This window comes from Mangifera indica, chromosome 12, assembly GCF_011075055.1.
Source record: "Mangifera indica cultivar Alphonso chromosome 12, CATAS_Mindica_2.1, whole genome shotgun sequence".
NCBI lineage: Eukaryota > Viridiplantae > Streptophyta > Magnoliopsida > Sapindales > Anacardiaceae > Mangifera > Mangifera indica.
This window is the reverse complement of record NC_058148.1, coordinates 8,708,584-8,732,693: the sequence shown is the minus strand read 5'-3', so window position 1 is coordinate 8,732,693 and position 24,110 is coordinate 8,708,584. Positions and strand designations below refer to the sequence as shown.

The 24,110-nt window shown below is 35.1% G+C and overlaps 3 protein-coding genes across 9 annotated transcripts; 2 read left to right on the top strand and 1 right to left on the bottom strand.

Moving 5' to 3' along the window:
* Window positions 1-165: 165 nt before the first annotated feature.
* LOC123193304 lies at window positions 166-2,910 on the top strand. Of its 2 annotated transcripts, none has more exons than XM_044606202.1 (5): window positions 166-406; window positions 507-548; window positions 1,338-1,494; window positions 1,604-1,897; window positions 2,090-2,910. In XM_044606202.1, the coding sequence occupies exons 3-5, from the start codon at window positions 1,360-1,362 to the stop codon at window positions 2,714-2,716; spliced, it is 1,056 nt and encodes a 351-aa protein (XP_044462137.1). In that variant the 5' UTR covers window positions 166-406; window positions 507-548; window positions 1,338-1,359; the 3' UTR covers window positions 2,717-2,910. The 2 variants fall into 2 exon arrangements, with proteins under 2 accessions (XP_044462137.1, XP_044462136.1); XM_044606201.1 differs by having other exon boundaries at window positions 504-548.
* Window positions 2,911-4,733: 1,823 nt separating this feature from the next.
* On the top strand, window positions 4,734-10,995 carry LOC123193045 (RNA pseudouridine synthase 5). 2 transcript variants are annotated; one of them, XM_044605815.1, is made up of 14 exons: window positions 4,734-4,926; window positions 5,020-5,077; window positions 5,351-5,378; window positions 5,560-5,606; window positions 5,716-5,806; window positions 6,143-6,308; window positions 6,811-6,898; window positions 8,143-8,224; window positions 8,450-8,525; window positions 8,767-8,837; window positions 9,019-9,088; window positions 9,683-9,761; window positions 10,006-10,099; window positions 10,603-10,995. In XM_044605815.1, the coding sequence occupies exons 1-14, from the start codon at window positions 4,806-4,808 to the stop codon at window positions 10,687-10,689; spliced, it is 1,158 nt and encodes a 385-aa protein (XP_044461750.1). In that variant the 5' UTR covers window positions 4,734-4,805; the 3' UTR covers window positions 10,690-10,995. The 2 variants fall into 2 exon arrangements, with proteins under 2 accessions (XP_044461750.1, XP_044461751.1); XM_044605816.1 differs by having other exon boundaries at window positions 4,735-4,926; window positions 8,770-8,837.
* Window positions 10,996-11,772: 777 nt separating this feature from the next.
* LOC123193044 lies at window positions 11,773-20,878 on the bottom strand. Of its 5 annotated transcripts, XM_044605813.1 has the most exons (6): window positions 20,500-20,878; window positions 19,935-20,213; window positions 18,674-19,531; window positions 16,864-18,027; window positions 14,207-15,106; window positions 11,773-14,080 (listed from the first exon to the last, which is right to left on the bottom strand). In XM_044605813.1, exons 2-6 carry the CDS (start codon window positions 20,143-20,145, stop codon window positions 12,129-12,131), a joined length of 5,085 nt encoding a protein of 1,694 aa, XP_044461748.1. In that variant the 5' UTR covers window positions 20,146-20,213; window positions 20,500-20,878; the 3' UTR covers window positions 11,773-12,128. The 5 variants fall into 5 exon arrangements, with proteins under 5 accessions (XP_044461748.1, XP_044461747.1, XP_044461745.1 ...); XM_044605812.1 differs by having other exon boundaries at window positions 11,773-15,100; XM_044605810.1 differs by having other exon boundaries at window positions 11,773-15,106; window positions 20,500-20,877.
* Window positions 20,879-24,110: the final 3,232 nt, after the last annotated feature.

The window sequence follows — 24,110 nt, the reverse complement described above, 5'->3', positions numbered from 1 at the left end:
TATAAATATAATCACTAAAGAATTAATCAATTTCACAAAAATTCAAATTAATTAAGATTATTTTAATTAATTACTCTTATTTTTATATCTCAGCTCAGGGTAATTTATTTATTAATAGATATTATCTAAAATATTAAATATACGAAGAAATTGAAAAAAAAAAAAAAAAAAACATGGTGAAAATGGAACACAGCCAAACGCCCAGCCGTTGACTCCCCAACTCCAACTTCCCCCCATATGAATTAACAAAATTAAAATAATAATACAGCATTTAACGTGGCCGTTTTATTTTACTATCGTAAGCGCTGACCAAACCAATCAAAGGAAGGAGTCTCCTAATTCCAAAAGGGCGTGTGCCTACCACGGCGTCGTTTTCTTTCTCGCAAACTCTGTAATAAACAACCAAGTAGCATTCCCCTCTCTGTCTCCTATTTTGCACCGAACTCTTTTGATATTTTTCCAGTTTTCCTTCATTCTTTCTTTTCTCTGCTTTCTCTCATCAGCAGGCTATTTCGTCGTTCTCCTCTTTTCGGCCTCTTCCTTGTCAGGTATGGCAATTTTCCTCCTCTTTTTTTAATTTTTTATTTCGTTTATTTTTGTTTTTGATTGTTCATAATTCATATATATCTTCGTCTTTTGTGCCCTTTTTGTGTTGATTTTATTTTATTTTTCAATTTTAGATGATTAATGGTTTGGGTTTTCTACTTTTGTGGTTTTTTTTAAATTTCTGCATTATTAATGATCTTTTTATGTAATTTCGTTGCGGTTTGTGATAGTTGGCTTCGTGAATTTAGATCTTTACATGTGTTTAAATCCTTTTGTTAAATGAATTTTGAAAAATAAATCTTAAATTCTGAATCTGTGCATGATTGGATGCGACTTTTGTTTACTCTAAAGGTGATTATATGAAAAATGAATCAATTTCATGGTTTTCTTTTCGTTCTTGTTGTTCTTTAGTACTGATCCTGTGAGAACCATATTTGATTAATCTGAGTTTTTGTTGTTTTTTTCGAAAGTGTTGTAGTGGATCTGTGCTTTGACAATTATTGACAAGGAGCCCCAAATTTAGACTTGATGAACTGATTCATGCTTGGTTGAATTCTTGATGTTTATATGCTATTTAATACATGTGTTTACATTCATTTGCTTATTCTTTTCTTTAATTTCTTATAGAGGATTAATTGTATTGTCTTTGGAAGTTGCATAGTCGATAATTTAAACTTTTTATATGAATCAATTCAACAATTGTTGTCTTTGCGTACACATTTGGCTTTTTGCGTTTTCTTGCTTCCTAACTCTTTTGGCAGTATTTCTTATTGCATATCTTTTATGTGCAGGTGACTTTACTTTGCAATTACAATGGGGAGTTTCTTCAGAGGCCTAAATGAGGATTCAGTTACTTCTCCACTAGACATTATTAGATGTCCATTTTTGAGGAACATTAATGAGCCCACTAGTTTCTCCTTCACATCATCCTTGCCATTCCCCATGCCAGTAAGTTTCTAGTTTTGCTTACTTATGCATATCAGAGCATTTTTGTTTTATTTTCATCAACTTGTGGATTATCTTTAAACTCCCTAGACTTACATAATTTCCTGCTTAGGTTCGCACAGCCAAAGGTCCAATATTTGAGGATGGTCCAAATTTTGATTTGGCTTTCAGGCTTTTTCATGGGCGTGATGGAGTAGTCCCGCTTTCTGAAAGATCATTTGTGCATCGTGAAGCGGCAGAACCCGAGTTAGCCCCACCGCGGTTCAATCCTTTAGCTGCTAAAGCAGCCACTATTAGTCTTTCATCCTTTGGACCTGGAGGACCTTTCAGTTTTGATTCATTTTCAGAGAAGTGGAAGAATCAGAAAAGAAAATCAAAATCATCTAAAAAAGAGTCTTCTTCACAGGTACAACTATATCCATTTTCAGACTTAAGTTCTTTAATTTTGAATTTGAAAATTCTTGTGATATTTTTTCTGGAAGGCTGAACTGTATTGGGTTTTGACTGGTTCAAGAAAGATTATTAATTCTGTTATTTTCATAGAAATGCTACAACCTCAAAACTGATATGGTGACATGTTTTTGTGTTGATCCTTCAGGGAGGAAAATCTGATCATGAGGCTATGAGCAATGAGTGGCTACAAAATGGGAACTGTCCAATTGCAAAGTCATATCGTGCAGTGAGTGGTGTCCTACCACTTGTTGCAAAGGTTTTTCAGCCTCCTCCTGGCATGCAACTTAGGTGCCCACCAGCAGTAGTTACAGCACGAGCAGCTATAGCACGAACTGCTTTTGCAAAGAACCTTCGCCCTCAACCTTTGCCTGCAAAAGTACTTGTGATTGGGATGTTGGGTATGGCGGCAAATGTTCCCTTAGGTGTATGGAGGGAACATACTAAAAAGTTTTCACCATCTTGGTTTATTGCTGTCCATGCAGCTGTTCCATTCATAGGAATGCTTAGAAAGTCTGTGTTGATGCCAAAGACTGCTATGGCATTTACCATTGCAGCATCTATATTGGGACAAGTCATTGGTTCTAGGGCAGAGCGATACCGTTTGAAGGCAGTAGCAGAGAAAAGAGTGACTATTGAAGAAAATTTTGTTGGTAATACAAATCAGTTGCAGGTAGTTGCAGTTAAAGATGGGCATTGTGGCATTCCCATGGAATGGAATTCAGCTCCTCTTCAGGTGGCCAGATCTTCTACATCTCCGGACGTTTTCTGCTAATTTATATCAGATGAGTGATCTGTTTTTGGCTATTGAGGAAATAATAAGAGGTGATAATTAAGGCAAAAAATGGTAATGATTTGATTTGTAACCGTCTGTATAAGCATTGTTCAAGTGTTATTCCTTTCATGTAAGAGACATCCTTTTGGGACATGGAAATATGAAATTTTCAGTAAATGTATTGTGGTTTTCAAGCTTCTTTTGCCGGAATTGCAAATGTTTGATTTGTATAGCCGAGATGTGTGGGGATTGAGGTGAAGTGGAAATTTCAATAAAGCCGGCTGCTGACCATCTCACTTTTCAACCAATTCAGAATATTTTTATTAGTCGTAGTTTGAAATGGTATATGGTGCAGGCACAACAATAAAGATCCGTGACTTGGTCATTGTGGTGACATTTGTATTGCACAGTTTATATTGGGGCTAGTTGGATTCACACCAGGAGAATATCAAATACTGCATATGTCAAATTGGCTAAGAATATTTATTCATCTATGCCCGTTTGCACTGCTGATTCTTTCTTAGAACAATATTATGTGTGCACAAATTGATATGCATGTATGTATGTTATTATATAATTAAATATTATTTTATTTTTAATTTAAAATAATTTAATTATATAATAATATATATATTTATTTATATACTCATAAATATGTATAGTTTTATTGATCCTATTAATATTAATCTAACCATTAGAATTGACGGTGACACAAACCCACTATTAGTGGCCACATAATCCCATAACCCAGAGGCTAATAGCATTACATCATCCTTTCCTGCCGTTTAACTTCATGTGGATTGGGCTAAGTGGACTGGGTTTGTTTGACCCATATTTATACGGTATTATGCCAACAAAAAGTTAAACTTAAGTTTTTTCATATAAAATTTAGTTTAGGTCAATTTTATACTATTCTAAACTAATTTAGATCAGATTTAGATAGACATAATATCAATCTGAATTAATCTAAATATTATTACAATAGTATTCAATTTATTACTATAGATTGAGAGAATATTTAAAAATAAATATTAATAATAGTTAAAATTCTTATATATTTTATATAGTTGTATTTATTTTAATTATTTTTATTTAAAAATCTCATTTTATTGTTTATAGTGAAAATAACATTTAATTACTAAGATTATTGGAGTGTTATAAAAGGTATTGGTATGTAATTTTTGAGCAATTTATAAAAAATGAAAAATGTTACGTTATATATTTTATTGACAATAGATTAGGATAATTTAAAAAAAAAAATTAAAATGTTAAAAATACTTAAAAGAGTGAGAATAATAAATGATTTAGATTAATTCAAATTGTGTTGGATTACTTAAATATAGTTAAATCAAATTTGATCAAAAAAATTTTGACATAATTTTAATTTAAATAGGTTCCTAACCAAAAACCAAACTAACCCCACGGCAGAAACTGTCTAGTTTAATAGTACTCAATGAGATAAAAGTGTATTAAACTAGGCCAAATTACTATTTTCCGCCCAAGGTTTGATGAAATAAGAACCTTATGTCAAATTTTTTTTTATAAAATTGTAGAAAATACCAAAAAAAAAAAACTAGCAAACTAAATAATGCTTTACACTTTGATTATATCAAACATATTTCTACTCATATTTTATAGTAATTTTAATTAAAAATAATAAAATTTAATGAATTCCTAATTAACTGTCATTGACAACATCCACTAAGAGCATATCGATTGGGTTAAAAGTATTACAATTAATTTTAAAATTTGGAGGATGAGCTAAAAAATTGAGAATAAAAAGAAAAAGTAAAAATATTTAAGATTAAAGTGTAATTTTTTATTCCAGTAAAAGTGTAAATAATATTTGAAAAAAATAAATTTATTTTATTGTTAGGATAAAATAAATTTTTTTCAATCTTTCACGGGAATACGTGGTGGTACCAAACTTTGGGTGGACAATGTTATTTGGCCATTAAAACTGAACCATGATAAAACCGCTACTAAAGCAGGCATGCGCAAGTTATTCTAGTCCATTAAATTCAACCAAATTAGAACTCAATTCACCTCAGCAGTTTTTTCTGCGTTCCGCTTCCTTCCTATCTGTACAATGTCTCGCGCTCCAGAAGCAGAAGCAGCGACTCAATCTGACCAGAAGGCATTCGGCCAGCCGTGGCCCGACCTCAACGACGGTTTATTCTACAGCGACGTCGTTTCCGCCTCCGATTCCAGTCTCTTCTATACTTCCTCTGATTTTTTTGCTTTTTTCAATTCTGCTTGTTTTGAAAATTGACTCGGTCTTTTTGTTTTTGTTTTAATTACAGGATTGACACTGATCGAGTTCTACTCAACCAAACATAAGAACTCAGCTCCCTTGCAAGGGTGAGTTCACTTCATTGTCATCTTTTTTATTATTCATGCTCTGTTTGGTTGCTGAGAAAACTGAAGGAAATGTAACAGATTTTATATTTATTTAAACGAATTTGATTGATATGAGCTGGTAGCTTTTTACTGACATCTATATGGCACTGACTGGAGCTATTGAAGTCGAAACTGTGTTTGTCCTGTTTTCTTTGCAACCAAGCAGGCCATTACATGGATTGCTTTTTTCAGTTTTATATTTACTTATTACAAGTTTTACTAATAACTGAGCAGTTGGTTGCAGAGAATTCAAAATGGACAGGTAAATTTTAATTTCAATAATATTAATATACATACATACATACATACATATATATATATATATATATAAAGTGTTTTAAGTGCTTTCTACAGAAGCTCTCCAAATATATCGTATCATCAAATTATATTAATGGTTGAATTGATTTACCATATATGTATATATATTTTTTGGTGGTCTCCAGATAACTATTGATGGTAAAGCTGTTAAAGATCCTGACACGATTCTCAGGTTTTGTACTTGCTGATTAATTTTACTTTTTGTTATTTTAATGTCTTATATACTATAGTATAAAAGACGAGAAGTTCTTATGTTGTTTGTTATCTATAAAAAATTTCAGTGCTGGTTCAGAACTAGTATATCATAGGTTTCCTTGGAAAGAGCCTGACGCACCATACTTGCTGGAGGTTTTATATGAAGACAATGATATTGTAAGTTGCTATTGTACATTTCTTCTTATACATGACTGAATATTTAATAATTTATTTTCATGAATTTTGACTATGAGAGGTTCAAATTGGTGTAAAATTTTGTTTGGATTGCTTCATGTGGTTGTTTGTTCCAAAATGAAGTTTTTTATTGTATGAATAGACTGGTGTGATTTTTTTTTTTTGGCTTTGTTATGGTCAATGTGTCTTGATTGTCTTTTATTAATCCTGCATTTCAGATTGTCTTCTTCTTGGGTTTTAGGAGATTATGTTTGTTTATATATTTCTGCCCTTGTAGTTTCTGGTTAATGTGTTCTGACAGAATGATTATGTATTCAGATTGCCTTAAACAAGCCTTCGGGTCTCCAAGTTCTTCCAGGTGGACTGTTCCAACAGAGAACCGTTTTAAAGCAGCTACAATGGTGGGCTAGCAAGCAGAGATCTTCACTGTCAGACCAAGAATCACACCCTGTTCCTGTACATCGTTTGGGAAGGGGCACTTCAGGTTAGCTTCATGACTAACCAAATGACCAAGATAATATTTCCCTATAATGATGGCTCTTAATGCTCTTCTCATTAAAAAATTTAGAGCTCAGAAGGAATATTATTGATCAAGTTGCATGTACTTATCACCTAGCTGTCAGAAATATGCAGTGAAAAAAGATAAGGGAACAATGATGAAATTGAGAACTTAAAAGCTGCTTTTATTTTTTTGATTGGAGATTCTCATAGCTGACTTTAGATATATCTCTTGACATGATGATATTGTATATTCATTTGGTGTTGCTAAACAAGATTTTTCATCTAAACATTGAATTGCCATAATCAATGTTGGTTTCCATTCTATTTCTGCCCTAAATGAAAAATCAACACCTGATATTCCTAAACATCCAACATCCCGGCTTTACTTTTCTAATTTTTATGTTTGTGATGTATAGCAATTAAACAAATTCTGATTATTCTTCCTATATTTTCAGTGAGATGACCAGTTTGTTTATTGGGTTTAGGAATATTACTTTGTGCAAAAACAAAGCTGGCAAAGACTTGCCTTGCAGCATATTTCGCCGATGGAACATCTAAAATTGGTGCTAACAGGTAGCAGGAAAGTTGGTTTTTATCTTGTTTGAATCTACTAGCAGTTTATTTTCCATCTAATGGCTAAAAACCATGAAAAAAATTGGAGCTTTCCATATATTCTCAGTTTTTGAGCATGTGAAAAAGCTATGCATAGATGTATCTATAAGTTTATAGATTTGATGGTGATACAAACCTTAGGAGAACCACACCTCAAAAGTTAGCTATTGAGATGGGAGAGCCCAAGGCCATATAAACCTCACACTAGTTGCCCATACTTTCCAATGTGGGATCCAAGTCTCATATCTTGCACTTGGGATCTTAACATACCATCATGCTTCACAGCCCCGGCATCCACGTGGGACAATTGTGCGCTAGCTCCCTTCTAGCCCCAAGCGAACACTGCAATACCGGCGTCACCACTCGTGCCGCACGATTACAACTGGGAGACATGGTGATGACTCTGATACCAAATGATATGAACTTTAGGATAACCACACCTCAAAAGCTAACATTGAGATAGGAGAGTCCAAGGTCATATAAACCCCATACTGGTTGTCCATACTTTCCAATGTAGGATCCAAGTCTCATACCTTGCACTTGAGATCCTAAGAGATGGTTATGATTTATGCATAAGAAATTTAATTCATCTTTTTGGCTTACAAATTGAGTAATTTTGAACAATATTTAATTACTCCCCAATACATAAAATTTCAACAAGTAATAGTGATCAGTGAACAGAAGAAGTATGAAATGAATTAATCTGCTGGATATGAAATATCTCCTGAAAAGAGAAGCAGAACTTTTTATGCTGTTCAATGCTTCTGAATTGCTGGATCTGGGAATCTATAACAGATGCAGGCTACCACTTGGAAATAAGGCCTTTGTTTCTTTTTGAAATAAATACAGGATGATAAAGTCACATATATGTATATTCTTTCTTTTTGAAAGCATGATGAGCTCACCAGTAATAACAGCTGCCCACATATTACAGTAGGCCAAGAACCCCTCAATCACCATTTTTCTTTTTTTTTGAAACTAAAGTAAGATGCTTCATATTGGAAATTTTCATTTCTAGTCATGTTGGAAAATGGGGAGATAAAACAACAGTGAAAAGGCCGGTCTGGACTTCATTTAGAACAACATTCTTAATTGACAGATTCTGAACATGAGAATCATTATTTGTGACTTACAACTCTGGATGCATTTTTGTTGTAAATCAAGATGTGATTCAGTGATTAAACCTACAATCCTCTGATGTACAGTGATATGAACTTGGAGCATTTTACAAAGAAAATTTCAAAAATATACCGGGCACTAGTAAGTGGGATAGTAGTGGAAGATGAGGTAACAACACAGCAAAACATCTTTTTTCTGGAATTTCTCAATATTGTATTGCCAATAATGTTTCTGTGCTTATGTGGTTGTGCTATCATTTTGTATCTTAGCTAAGAGTTGTCTTTGTACAGGCTACTAAATTGGCAAACCATCTGTATCCACACTTTCTGTGTATCTATTAGATTATTACATTAACATATTTTTACATAACTGCAACTTATTTCTGCATTGCAGATAATCATCAAGCAGCCAATTGGAATTATGCGATATCCTGGTGTGGCCAAAGGGCTGTATGTTGCTACTGTTTCAGGTTTATCAACCTATTGAATTGTGTTCATTGGCTATATATATAACTTCTATTTAGTTGCTGGACCACAGATTTAGAAATATAAACATGGTCTTTTTTTTTTTTTTGAACTTGAGATATATTGTACTAGTCACCATATTTACCCAAGTATTTACTGTGTCCCTGACCCTCACAGCTGTGCATGGTTTTCTGCATCCTTTTATATTTTACATTTCTTTTTGTCCTTTATTGTTTTCCATCTAAGCAGGGAAGCCAGCTCTGAGCAAAGTTAGAGTCCTTGAGAGAGATTTGCAAGGAAATAAAACATTGGTCCAGGTACCCCTTCTACTTCCTTTTGTGGTATCATCAACTGTCATGTAACTAAACATTAGTATATATTACGGAGGCTTTCATGGATAGAATGTCATCTTTCACTTGTTTATCAAGAATTTTAGGATGTCATATGCGTTTCCTGTACCTAAATACAAGTTTCCTGATCTGTCAATGTGTTTAACAGGTTGCAATTCAGTCTGGCCGGCCACACCAAATACGCATACATCTTGCTTTTGTAGGGCATCCTTTAGAGGGTAAAATTTTTTAAGTGTTGATGTTTGTATGGTACTAGTTATTGAATGACATTCCAACTTTTGTGTTTGAGTCCTGTCATCATTCGCGATAACACTCTCATGTCAATTTTAGCATTAGATGAAGACTTAAAACTTTATAGAATTTGTGCACCTGGATTGCATTAAAGGGCAAGTGAAAAAATGGAATACATGATTAAAACTGGTTTTAGGCACAGGATGACAGTGAACTGTATTGAGATATAGAGGTAAAGATGGCAAAGCCAAAGGTTAAAGTGTGTGATAACAGGGAGATCACATATATGGTAAAGGTAGTCAACATGTATTTTTTATGCCATTCTCGAGATTAACTATAGAGGAGACTGTATATATCAAGAAGCTGAATTTGTAGTGGGTAAAATATTTCTGGGCTGCTTAAATTTTTGCTGTTTCCTGTCAATTTTACTTTTCCTTGTCATCACAGTTGAGGACTAGGTATCTCCTTCACCAACCATACACGAAGTTTTCACATTTGAGAGCTTAAAATTTTATCTGACATGTTCATTATATGTTTCATCTAAAGTCAGACTCTGAAAGTTACTTTTGACTTTTGAGCAGGTGATCCTCTCTACATTGCTGGAGGCCAACCAAAGTCCTTTGACTCTGAACTTGCTGACGAAACTTTTGCCCATGATGGGTACAAAAGAAATCTCTTCTCACATCGACAATTTCTTTCTGTCCTTTCTTTCGTATCTTCTTGTTATTAATGAACTAATAGCAATTTTCAATTAGTGATGTATATTCACTGCATATACAGAGTTGGTTCTTGGATCTTATGACCCATCTATTTTTTACATAAGATTCATTGAGGAAAAAACATTCACATAATTTATTTAATAGTCAAGTTCCTTCATAAGACGAATTTTTTTCTCTTCATGCAGAGGGTATCTAAGGCCTCTAGCACCTGTTCCGGGAGACTGTGGTTACCATTTGCATGCACATCAACTCACACTCTCACATCCAACCACAAATGAGGTAAATGCTTAACTACCATCCAAAAAATACTTGTTCCTTCATTTCACCAATCAGACCCCGCATGTGGAAATTTGTCAGTACTTACAAGTGTTCAAATATATGAATGCAAATTTCATTGTATGAACAAAATTACGTATGTTGGTATTAGTGTTCTATAACCTTTGTTGATATTAGTTGATGATTTGCAAATCTGAGTAACAATTTTTTTACATAAATTAAAGTAGCTAACCCTTGAGAACTGTATTGGAGGTTAATTTATTTTCTCTGGCAACAAATTTACTATCTTTGGAACCCAAAAATTTGATAAAACTAATGGAGTATTAAAACTTCTAAATTAAAGGTCTAGGTTCGAGTTTCTATCACGTTTGTGAAACTTTCACTTATTTTGTACAGTGATTGTGGATTTGATTACTGTACTTCGAGTTTACCCCTTCAACAAATATAAGTGAGATCCCCAGTTATCCAAAAAAAAAAAATTTACTATATTTGGTTCCCAAATGCAGGTATTAGAAATTACAGCACCGCTTCCATCCATCCTCCAAACAATGGAGGAAACAAAAAAGTTGACATCCATTAGTAAGATCAGTTAGAGCTGTCACAACCACTTGTCTGGAAAAAGATAGGCCAGAAGCAATGCATTGACAAATTGAATTACAGCTGGTTGATGTCAAATTTGATTGTTCTCTCTTTAACAATGGGAAGATGGTTCTTCACAGGTCACATTCAAAAGCAAGCACATTCATGTGTGGAAAGATAGCCCTAATTCATGGTAATCCTCAGTGCTACAATGTTCTCTGCTTGAATTTTAATTTAACAACTATATATTCTGGTTGAGTAACACTATGTGTACAAACAATAATATGTCATTATGTGATTGGATACGATTTTATCTCTAATTCAAAATCATCCAAAATCATATAGTAATCCTCAGTGCGGAAAGATAGCCCTAATTCATGGTAATCCTCAGTGCTACAATGTTCTCTGCTTGAATTTTAATTTAACAACTATATATTCTGGTTGAGTAACACTATGTGTACAAACAATAACATGTCATATCACTATGTGATTGAATACAATTTTATCTCAAATTTAAAATCATTTAATCATATAGTAATATGTTATTGTTTGTGTATATTATTTATGTACATATTTTTATTGATTCCTGTTTGAGCAATACAGATTAGTCCACATTGTTTAGGTGGGTCAGCAAAACACATTTTTAAAGACCCGGTAATGATAATGGACAGGTATTCTAACCACTTTGTATTATATGCTTTGACTAAATTTTATGGAGGTTTTGGTAAAACGGAAAGATAAGATAGTGATAAATTTTTACTTTTCGCATCTTAGACAGCTCATCCTTAGCGGACATCCACACTAGTCAAAAGTGTTAGGATTCTAAACGTATCCGCCTCGGACTAAAACAATAAATGACAGAAGGCAAATTGGTTTCTTTATCTTTATTTTACAAACAAAAGCAATCAACATCCAATTGTAGGCCATGCCTGGTTGAAAATTCAACACCCGGGTATGGTAATAGAAGCCCCAACTGGAATGCAGCGTCATCACCGGCATTATTTCAAAAAGTGAAAAATACACAGAGACTAGCACTAAGGTGAGAGCGTCAGGCCCATAGAGAAAATAGAAATACATAAATAAAAGGGAATTCAATCTTATAAAGAGACAACAACTTTAAGAGCAACTTTAACCATTAGAGATAATGAGTATAAGATGGTTAATGGTCAAATTTGTAGATGTTTAAAGGAGAATCCTGGAATTACCCCTTCCAACTTTCAGAGATTATTTCTGTATTTCCATCAAATACAACAAATACAAGGCTGCTGAATATTACAAGCACCTACATATTTTAACCTAAATAAAGGAATAAAAGCGGGCAAAAAGAGCTGAGAAACTGTCAACTGACCTACCAAATCCATTGAACAATACAAAAACTATTATACAGGGGCCAGCAAAGAAAGACATCTGCTGCCGGAGGGAGGGTTTCTTTCCAGCCCTCAAAGAACAACTACTACCTGCCTATGTCCCCGTTACTTCTCCAGGATTCTTCTTCCCGAATAATGCTCCCGCTCTGCCCACCATACTGGTCAGCTTTAGCATAGTGCCTTTTAATGGCTGCCACTGGATCTGAAATGCCCGTGCATGGTCCACCTACAAGTATACCTCCTCGTCCTACAACATTCACTCCGACCATCCCTCTTCCTGGCTGTGGGAGAGTTGAGAGTGCTTCGAATGCATTTCGTCTCTGCATCTCGGAGAATAACAAGTCCTGCCTCTGCTTTACATCTATGGCAAATGGTTGTACTTTAGTAACATCACTACTCCTATACACCTGATAGTCCACCACTCCATTACTGCTACTAATTTCCCTTTGCGGAAGAACTGCTACACCCTTCAAATTGCACTCACTACTCTTGACTTGCAAAGCCTGATGCTCCATTTTGGATGAGGAGCCAGGATAATTGCCAAAGGCTGTAGGATACTTGGCCAACAAAATGGCGGAATCAGGCAAAGATGAATAACCAGTCTGTATTCTGTTCCCATCCCAAAATCCATAACTTCTCATAGGAACATTCTCAAGACCTAGATAGTTATTTCGATCAAACTTCAACATCTCAGCTGGATGAGAAGCAGTGAATTTCAAATTTGATACCTTGCAGCTTTGTTTATGATGATGGGCTCCCTTCTCTTCATTCTCCCGACTACTGGAATTTGGCTTCTGTGAAGACGAGGGACGACTAAGTATCTTACCAAACAATTTAACATCACCATTCTTGCGTGGTCTGTCCGTGTCAGACAAACTCCGTGAATGGGATCTTGGAGGATCATTCTTTTGGTCCAAGTTTGAAGCGAGAAATGGAAGCTCCGGAACTGAAGCATGAGACATCGAACTACTACACTTCTGAATATAGCAATCCTGAGCCATGTAGTGCACACCATCACTCCTGTCTGACTTAGAAATGCCTTGAACCTCGGAAAGTTGTCTGCAACTAATATCGCCATTCATCTCTTTCTTTGAGGATATCTGCAACGGATAACCCTTGAGAATCTGAGAGTGTTCAACATGGTTCAGTAGAGAATGCCCCAACAAATTACGGTGATAGTCTTCATTGCCAACAGACATACAAGCACTTTTATCTTTATTCCCCTGAAAGTCAAGTGTAGAGGACAGCCTATTTTGCTCAACTGATTTTTCACATTGACTGGCAGCAGAAACTTGTGGCACAGAACTTACAGAAGCAAGAGAATTCTCCAGTGGCAATGACATAACAGGAAGCTTATCCCCACTATCTGACTTCGGAGGAACAGAACAAGAATTTGTATCTACAGTCAGATCAACAATATTCCCAAATACATTTGAACCTTGCACCATACCCCTGCCACCATGTTCATCAGCTTTGCATGTTTTATTAGGCTCAATTCTATCCTCCAAACCATTTTCATATCCCTTAACAGGAGCCTCAGTAGTCTCAACAACAACATTTAAGCCTGACGAACACAATTTCATGGCTTCTCTACTTGTGAGTGGTACCGGCAGACCAACAGCTTGTTCTGCTAATTTATCTTTTCCTCCTTCCTTCTCAACAAATTCAACAGGAATCTTGTGGGCCTGCAGTGACTCGGACTGGCAATCAACATTATCCATTCTCATTCTTTCAAATTCAGAATAAACCTCGGGATTATGCAGTCTCTTACAGTCATCAGAAACCAAAGGACTGACATCCTTAGAATCTTGATCATCAAGAAGCCTCTCTCCATTTTCATCCCCTGATTTATTCAGGTCAGTGGGCAAGTTCATGGTTCCCAAATCAGATTTGTCCCGAGTCTTGTTGACCCCAGAGGATGGCAAGTCATCCACTTTAGAGTCCATCTTATCATTAGAGATAACTGAGCTAGTCTCCAAGACGCATGCATCTTCTGTGTCACTCCCTCCACCATTGGCCTCATCACTTACACAGGTTCCTGCAGTTCCACGTCCAGTATGTATTAAATCCAGTCCAAGGCACTTCCGTGCCTTGCTAAAAAAAACCTTGCACTGATCGCTAGACCTCGTTCTAACACATCGTGAGATCATGATAAAATCCTTACCATAAGATGACACTGCCTGTATAAAGATGGATTTCTCCTCATCTGTCCAGTCAGCAGGATCCATTTCCCCACAACTCTCATCAGAGCAAGTGTCATCATCAACATTCTGAGTAACATCAGAAGTTGAATGCCTCCTAAAAGAATCCATTTTCTGGTGCTTCCACTCCTGTTGGCCCTCTCCAGGATCAACAGAGCTTGTGATACAAGAACTCATAGCCTCAGATGACAAGGAACCACATATTCCCGCTAAAACATCTGCAGCAGCTGTTTCTCTCTCATTCCCATGTACATCAAAACTGCTTGACCTTTCTGTCATGCCATCATCACCAAAAGATAATTTTGAATCACTGCACCCTCCCAAAGAGATTCTACCAGAAATCTGTCGGACATTGTCAGCTTGGAATGCAGCTGCCATCTCAGTAGCTTCACCCAAAATGTCAAGGGATGCTGCATTCATCTGCCGATCCCATTTTTTGCCTGGTCTCATAAAGTACGTATTAGAACACGGCTTCACTGGTACAGGCCTTTTCTTTATTTTCTCAAAACAATCAGACTTGCGGTTTTTATAGTAGAACTCAACACAATCAGCAGTTGTCTTGTAATCAAGAAATGAAGCAATTTTCCTAAAATCTTTCCCAAAGGTGGCTAATTTATCCATGAAAATTTCTCTCTCTTCCACAGTCCAGGGATTGATCATAGCTCTTTCCTTCTCCACAGCACATGGATCTTCAACCAATCCATTACTAGAGATAAACCTAGACACCATCTTCTCCTTTTTGTCCGATATTAATGCTGGCATCTTCAAAAAATCCCTATAAACCTTGATCTGGGAATCTGAAAGCAGTTTGCTAGTGAAATTAATTATCTCTGTGGTCGGTACAAGGCTTAGATTTCCTGTTGCTAAGGCGGTAAAAACAATGAACAGTAGATTTTGTCAGTATTAGAAATTTTAATGAATGATTACCAAGGAAAAGAAAGGATGGAAGTCAAACAGTCAACACAAAAATTAGCAGAATTCTGTCTACCATCACATATTGGCTACAAACAAACATCCATGAAAGTACAATAAAATGAGCACCCCACCGAGAAAAGCAAACACTAAAAAGACTATACAACATACAACAAGAACCAGTCGCTAGAGCATTTAAGAACAAATCGTAACACATGGACCATTTCCGATAACAATCTGATAACTTAATATGAACACCCAAAGCACAACCACATTAATAATCAGAAGCTTGCCTCACTTATAGAGATGGTTGCCAACAAAGGCAACCGGCAATGAACGAATCACAATAACCTTAGAAAATGTAAACAGAGTGTGCAACATAATATGCAATTAACATCAATGTGTCTCAGAAAAAAAAAAGGAATTGACACTCTCTCATTAAATTTTGGGACACTTCCATCTTGCTCCTCATATGTTCCACTACCATGAATCCTAGAAAATTCTGTTAATCCTCCTTTAGCCAAGATGGTGAGTGGCAGTTTATTTAAATTATTTTACATCATGCTACTGATTAGAACCAATTCACTAATTCAACACCAAGAAGATCATTCCTGTAGAGGAAAATAGCAACTCAAATAAAACAGCATCAAAAGAGATAGCCCACCAACAGTGCCGGAGGCTGACTACTGAATCTTTCAGACCATTCCATATAAACACTAAAGAAATACAACTAAATGCTTCTGGCACTAATTTCATAAACATTCACACCCAAAGCACTAAACTTGTTGCATCATGAATCATCCAAACAGAAAAAAAAAAGAGACAAAATCATCCATACAAAGAATGGAAAAAAAATTTGTTCCATCTGCTATACTTCACTAAGCAGAATTTTATGGAAACAATATTGTAGCCTTTCATTATTTGAGCTAAATTCCATCCACTAAAAGTCCTCACATGGTCTGGTCGACTGGACATTCAGATGCCAAGTCATGCAACCAATATAAACAGACAGTAGTAAAGCAAGTAATAGGAATTCTATAGATGCATCAGCACTTGATTGCCAGTTAGAAAGAAGACAAATTTGCATTTACTCTTCTTTCACATACATTATCATGCTTGTGGCAAGTATTCAACAATAAATATTTTAGACCAGGAGATCAGAAAGATGTCCAATAAAAATTAGATAACAAGCTTAATGAAAACCCTTAAATGTGTATTGCTATCAACATAAAACCAAAACCATATCCATCACAACAACAGCCTAGTGCACAATTAATAGACTAGTCTTTAGCTAACATGGAAGCAATAAATTGAATACAGAACTAAGAATAAAGCAAAACCACCATTTGTTCATCTCTTTCAATCATAATCTAGGGTCAAAAACAGAAGGATATCAAACGTCCAAATGTAAAAGAAAAAGAGAGACAGAGACAGAGAAATTACTGATGAAATGCATAAAATTTATGTCACATTCTTTCCAAATTTAGCAGCAACACCAACATAAAATTTATGTCACATTCTTCCCAAACACAAGAAGCTTACAACATTAATTCATCAATTAAATTTATCTTAAAAGAAATACGCCTATGTCCTTCACAAAGTCACTATCATCTGACAAAAAATGACACTTAATGATATATTAAATTTATAAAACTAAACAGCGAAGGCAATAATAAATGCAAATAAAGAAGTTGAAAATTTTTCTTACCAGGTGAAGAAAATCGAGAGCGAATAGAAGACCGGTGCTTCTGATATCCACTATGTGTTATCCTCGAGATAAGTTGACATTTCTTTTGAGACGTCACACGATATTTCCTTATCGAAAGCAGGCGCATATCTTCCTTCCAAAGATGTTGAAAGGCTTTAAATTTAAGAGTCAACACTCTCTCCTTAAATCTTAAAAACTGCTTTCTCTTCACAAATTTTTCTTTGACAGAGGAGTTGTCCTGACACTGCAAGACATTGGTAACTCCCCAAAAATCAACATTACAGTGATCTTTTGGCAATAGCTTATTAAATACTTCAGAAGCCCCCCTAGAAAGTTCTTTATTGCAACCCAAAATAATATCACACAATTTTTCTCCATCAGCATATAGATTCAAATAATCAGAAACAAGTGCACCACCTTCAATCTCAGAAAGTGTATTACCATTCCTGCCAGCAATGCTACCAGTCACCTCTTCCTTACCAGAGCCAGGTGGTGTGCATTTAAGTTCTACATTTTCTGATTGAATACCATCCAAATCTCCAGATTCACCCTTTTTTACCATGTAAGACAGAAACTCTCTCTTTACCTCAGTCAATGGTTCATCAAATTTAGAAGTAGCAGTTCCAGGACTATCCACATCCTCATCTTTAACATTAGCATGAGCTCCTTGACTACAATCAGGCACATCCAACAAACCTTCACCACAAGAATCAGTTTGCAAAGAAGCAGGTTGGGTGATCAAATTACAGGCAGCACCCTGTTCCCTTAAATTATCTAGGTTGCCCTCGACTGGCAAAGAACTGAATGTTGCAGGACAAGGACAATTACTTCCCAATTCAGACCTCAATGACTTAAGTTCATTTTCCAGTGAATCGATTTCGGATTCAGTCACCTCCAGTGTCTTCAAAATATCACCTTTCAATATAAGCAACTTATTCATTCCAGTATTTCGAACAAAACTAGAATCTGAAGAAGTAGAATCATCAGGATGAAGCAATTCCACAAGTGAACAGCCTAAATTAGTTATTGAACTGCTATCCAACTTCTCTAGATTAAATAAAAATCCCTCAAGATGATTCTGAGACCCAATACTGGGTGAGCCACATAAATTACTGTTGTCATTATCAACACTCGCTGCCTTGCTAAACGTATTCTCCTCTACACCTGCACATATAATTCCAAATTCTTTGGTCAGATAAGCAATCATAAGCATTAGAAAATTATAACCAGGTTGTAAAGGGAAGTTGGTAATTGGGTCTGCTTGCATCTAAGGAACAATGGGGTAAATAACTTCAAGACAGGTACTAAATGAAAACTAATTAAAACAAAAGATATGTCAAAATGTAAGAAGGTGGCTCATCCAATCACAAAATACAGGTGGAAGGCCAAAGATGGCCATCAAAAATAATGGGAACAGAAAACATAAAGCAAAAAAGACACAAATTGTATAATCACATCAAATTGCATGCAAAAGAATGAGGCAGGAAAAAATATATGTTTTTTGCCATCATATCCAAGCACTTGGCACTAAATATGAAATATGTAACACAACTCAATTAAGGGGATGGATCATTTTTTATTAATCCTTGTAACATTCATATCAACATCCTTACTGATGACCTCCGTCATCAGCTTGGAACAAAAGAAATGTTAGAGATTGAATTAGGTTTTCTGTAAAAATCGCAGTCAAAAGCCAAACATAATAGTGTAAGAATTAATACAAACAGCTTGTTCAAGTTTTGGTTTGGTCAAAACCTAATATATAGAGCCAACTTAATTATAATGAAAAGCAAGGCAAGAAACAACAAACCTGATGATGAACTGCAAGCAACAGAGGATGGAGTTGTAGGTGATGCACAATCTGGTAAACCCACGACTCTGGGGCTTTTCTCAGCCAAGTTTGAAGAGAGAGAATGGGCAGGTTCTATGTGACTAGTCAAAACAACAACCCCATCTTTGTTCATACGTGCATCAGGACCTTCAACTTTCTTTTTCTCATACTTTGCCAATCCCTCACCCCATCCAAGCCGAGGCTTCTTCCTAGAAGTAGTCTCCTCTGATTGCGTAGCAGACATCACATAGGTTGCTGCATCCCCTGATGGAGACTGGACCGGATTTGCATTTTTTGGCTGTAACTCAGCCTTCCCTTCATTGGAATCTATGCCGCCCAGGCTCTTTGAGCTGCTTGAATGGCTGAACCCTGAACCCCGAGAAGACAAACTTCCAGAACGAGTCCACTTAAGTGGCCTCCAATCCAGTGAATTCTCCCTGTCACATCTTTGGCCTGTGTGGAACCCATTGACACCACCCATTTTATTATCATGTTGATCTTTTAACTGAAGGTGATCCCATGTGTTTACAAAGTCAGATTGAGGATGAGATGGACACGTAAGCATATCATCGACTGACCTCTGATCATTACTCAGGTCTTGTAGCCTTCCAGGAATGTTGGATGACCCATTGCTTGTCTCCCACGAATGCCCTTTCCAGTCTTTATGATTAAGAGAACCTTTATTCTCCCTAACATTCCGGCCATATTTCCCATCTCCACGCAAAACAGACATGTGGGTACTCTCATCTTCCAGCATCTTGTCACCAGTTCGAGAAGGCACATCACCATGACAAGATTCTTCAGCAAACGAGTACCAGCCTCCCTGCTTACCATGACCTTCATAAAATATTTAAACAAAAAGGGAAAACCCCAACAAATTTAGACAAGCAAAGTATTTATTCTCCCAAACTAGTTAAAAAAGGGGTTAAAAACAACAAATCCACCCCCAAAAGGTATCTTACCAAAATAAAAATTTCCCAACAACAACCCAAAGACCAAAAAAAAAGAAAAGAAAACCAAGATCTAACGAGAATCAGAAATAACCGCATCTTAAAAAACAACAAATCAGATCTGAAGCTATATGTCAAACAAATTATGACTACTTAGTTTCAAGCAAAGTCTAGTTTTGATGTCTCTAAATCAAATCAAATACGAATGAAAAGTGCATGATCTACCGTTACTCAAGAGCAAATTAACACTCATAATTGGTGAAAATAAGATGTTAGATGACTAACTTTACCTGGAGTTCTGTGACAGTCAACAGATCCCCACCGGGGGAGTTCGCGACAGTGAGAAGAGGACGAGGAGTAATCTCTCCATCTGGTCAAGGGCCCGCCACCACCTCCTAGCAAGGAGTCAGACGCCGTCCTGTCGTGGTGGCTATTATTGTTATTGTGCTTCCTCTCTTTGAAGAAGTCTTTCCGATCCCAAGGCAGTGGTTCTGGCGGCATGAAATTATAATTCCACCCAAACGCATCGGCAGGAAACACCTATTCGCCGCTACTTGCGTAACCAAACACTACAACAACAACAAAAAAGGTCGAAATCACGCTATGCAAGTCCAAATACACCAATAAAAACCCTACCCGACTATGTTCCAGCCAAGAAGCACAGTATCATAAACGAACGTATCTAATAATCTAGGATTTTCAAAAGCTGATTAATGGCCAGATCGACCAAAAACTTGATAGGCCAGCAGCCAAGAACAACTGTAAGCATCATACCGAATCGAACAGACTGGAAGGTTTTGTACAGCGCAACAGAAAAGGGCACGCAAAAGAAACGTCAAAACAGATGGAACAAACCTGATATTCCCAAGATCGAAAGAGAACCAATAGAAACTGCTCACGAACCGTAAGCTCTGAGCCGGATAGAACCTACGGTTCTACGAGAGTGAAAACCGGCCAAAACTGATAGCAATAACCTAATTTCAAACGAAGCCGTGATAAAGAGCTGATGTGTACGGTTTGAGAATCGGATCCACCACGCTAGGTGATGATAGTTTTCTAGAGCTTCAACGCCACACGTATGTGTCTTGCAGTCATAGAGGGGCGGATTTTATCGCGAATTTTCTCTGCCTTGTGGTGTTTGGAAGAAAAGAAAGTGAAAACGTCAGACGATAAGGGACAAAGAGCGCCTTGAGATAGAGAGAGAGAAGAAAAAGAAAACAGAAAAGGGTTTGAGGGGAAACTATTAAACCAAATTTGAATGTAATCTCGCGTCCGCGATTAAAATATTTTATTTTTTTACTTATTCGTCTCTTTTTTATTCAACTTTTTTTATTTATTTTTTAAATATTCTGGCCCCATGGTGTTCTTATTATTGTTTTTTCGAGAATGCCCTTGGATTAAGAGATTAATTACAGCCTGTCGCATCGCCTTCCTTTAGGACGGATTTAGCCTTGGAAAGTTTAATTATGACAATTATTACGTGTTAGTGAATTTTAATATTTAACTTATTAATTATTATCAAATAAACAATTAGATTTTGTAACAAGAAATTGATAATGATAACCAAAAAAATGGTTCAAAATCCGCAACCTCAGATATTGAATTCAGAGATGCTCAATAACAAGTCCCCACCCGAACCTTGATGAAATTATTGTTAAATCCCTCAAGTTTGAAAAATTCGTTTTCTCACCAATTCAAAGTGAGACATTAGTTTCAGAAGTCAAAAAAAATATTTTTATCACTTTGTAAAATATTTAATTGGGTTAATATCACTTACACTCCTAATATAAACAAATCTATGTTATCCTAACTATAAAATCTAATCAAATCATGTAAAAATTGTAATACAAACCATAATTTAAATTAGATTAAATCAAAAATTTTCAATTTAGATTGGTTTTATTTAAAACTTAAAATAGTTTGGTATAGTTTGAAATTTTTTAAAAATATCTTTTTTCAATTTAGTTTGAAAAAATTATCAAACCACGTCAATCTATACCATGTATACTTCTAATTTTTTCCTTATATCTTATAATCATTGCCTAGATCTCCCCCTCCTCCACTTGATCTTATCATCACCCTTGTGTCAAAACATGGATTTGCTTCTTTCCCACCAAATTCGTCAACCCTAAACACCATTTTCATTGTCTACAGCCGATTTCTTGATTACTCTCACCTATATTAATCGTGACTTCACCAATGTCGAGCTAGTGTCCACCAACACCTCCCATACTAACCACTTGACGAGCAACCTCAACCAAGTCATATCTCTCATTTATAACATGCACATGCACTCTCTTGAATGAGATGTCATGAATCCAGATAAAGTTGGTGGTCATCAAAGGTGACGATATCAAGAAGTTTTGCACAAAATTGATACAAATTTTATATATTTTTCAAACAAGCTATTATTCAATTTCAATAAAAAAAAAAACACAAACATTTTAATAAATTTAACAAATAAATAAGAAGATTGACTTTGCAAATTTAAAGAGTGAAAGTTGTTGATGTATTTGACCTTCAAAGATGTTAGAAATGCAATCTAAATTTATGTAAGAGATTTATTAACATTAATTTACTTATCATCGTAGTTACTGTAAATGTAAATAACCAATTAAATTAATGTTTATATGAAGGGTTTTTTTTTTCATCTACAATCTCAATTTTAGATAAAAATCAAGGTAAATAATAAAGAAATGCAAATGATTTTGTTGATAATTTTGGATTGTTTTTTTTAAATTTATTTTTAGGTTTGCATGCACTTAGTCCAACATTATCCATTCGAGATTGTGAGGCCTGCAACAATAGGGACCATTTGTTGTCAAGTCCTTTTTTTAGTTATACAAGTAAGTATTATAAACAAAACAAAACGTCGTCTTACGAAAGACAACAAAAAAAAGAATAATCAAAACTTAAAGAAAGTTGTAAGTGAAGGAAAGCACAAAGACAAGTCGCTCGGCCACCTGTAGGACATGCCCTAGCTTGTGAACCGACACACCACCGCAACCAAGAAGGATCGACACCCATCATCTCTCTCTATCTATCAGTCTAATATCATAATTGATTTTCTGCAAATTACATTTGTTGTTAAGTCTAATATGCACAAAATTGCATTCTTATAAACAACGAGCTTTGAGCCTTGGAATTTTAATGTCATAACAAAGAAATTATACATACGCAATCTTAATTATAGGAAAATAAAACTAGTAAGTTTTGTGAAAGTACAAGTGTTTTGTTAATATAGCTTGAAGTAGACATTTTTGAATGCAGATGTTTTACTAAGGAAAATTTCAAATGACTATTTTCCCATCCAAATTTTGATAAACAATGATCTCCCCCCTTAAGTTTGAACATTCGATTTTTTTCTCATCCATGAATTATGTTATTATAAACCATTTGATTTCACTATAAATTAGTCATTTTAGTAAAATTACAACAACTGCTCTTGATTCGTAATACAGATATCAATTACCAATTTGTATATATATATTTATTTATTTATTACGAAAATGTCTCTCATTTGTGTTAATTGAGAGTTTGTTCATCCGATTATCTTTTCGAAATTGTTAGGTTACGTACCTGTTAATTTATTTCGGGTAGTTTTTACCGTTACAACAAAATATGAAATCAAAAAATTCAATGGGAAGAATGGCTCTAGTCTTTGGCATGTGAAGATACAAACAAAGTTAGCGCAATAAGAGTTTTCTAAAGGCACCAAATGAAAAGCAAGTTTTGTTAGAATCAATGACGGATCACGACAAAGATGTTCTCTTAGGGCAAGCACACAATGCAACTCAACTGTCATTGTTTGACGAGGTGATACCCGAGGCTGCCGAAAAGACATTAGTTGTACGTTGTGACTTAGGTTAGATAGTTTTATACGAACAAATCCCTCCTTAATCAACTATATTTGAAGCAGCAATTTTATAAATTAATTATAATTACTTTTTTTAGTTTTAGTTAATTATTTTTCTTTATTAATTCACTTTCATATATCTTTAAAAGTTTAATAAATAAAACCATGTGGAATGCGGTTAAGATCTGAATATTAATTTTTACTAATCAAGTAATAGATGAATCAAAATCATGAGCTAAAAGTTAATTTATCAAAGTTTAGGTGGGAAATAGTTATTTGGCCGTGGTTAGATATAAAAGAATATATTATTATAACTAAAGAATATATAACAAGAAGACAAAATCAAATTAAAAAAAATAACATATGAATATATTTGAAATATCCTTTTTTTCGATAAAATCAAATAATATAAATTAAATTTTTTTTTGTATCGAACAAACTTTTAATTGAAGGCCAATAAATTATTGTCATTATTGAATCATTATTGCTCGTAACCATTAAAAATATAATTCGACATCAATCCATAAAGTTTCAAATGTATAAAACATTATTATAAAGATTTTACATTTAATTTTTTAGGTCAATGAAATATATCTTAATTTGCATATAT

Bases quoted from the DNA above. Each gene is read 5' to 3' on its own strand.
- LOC123193044 (XM_044605810.1), bottom strand. From the start codon at position 20,145: ATGCCGCCAGAACCACTGCCTTGGGATCGGAAAGACTTCTTCAAAGAG. The intron at 19,532-19,934 runs GTAAAGTTAGTC...TATTTTATGAAG, and splicing joins TGACTGTCACAGAACTCCAG to GTCATGGTAAGCAGGGAGGC. The intron at 15,107-16,863 runs GTAAGAAAAATT...TTACCGCCTTAG, and splicing joins CTCTCGATTTTCTTCACCTG to CAACAGGAAATCTAAGCCTT.
- LOC123193304 (XM_044606202.1), top strand. From the start codon at position 1,360: ATGGGGAGTTTCTTCAGAGGCCTAAATGAGGATTCAGTTACTTCTCCA. The intron at 1,495-1,603 runs GTAAGTTTCTAG...TTTCCTGCTTAG, and splicing joins CCTTGCCATTCCCCATGCCA to GTTCGCACAGCCAAAGGTCC. The intron at 1,898-2,089 runs GTACAACTATAT...TTGATCCTTCAG, and splicing joins AAAAAGAGTCTTCTTCACAG to GGAGGAAAATCTGATCATGA.
- LOC123193045 (XM_044605815.1), top strand. From the start codon at position 4,806: ATGTCTCGCGCTCCAGAAGCAGAAGCAGCGACTCAATCTGACCAGAAG. The intron at 6,899-8,142 runs GTAGCAGGAAAG...TCTGATGTACAG, and splicing joins TCTAAAATTGGTGCTAACAG to TGATATGAACTTGGAGCATT. The intron at 8,225-8,449 runs GTAACAACACAG...TCTGCATTGCAG, and splicing joins GGATAGTAGTGGAAGATGAG to ATAATCATCAAGCAGCCAAT.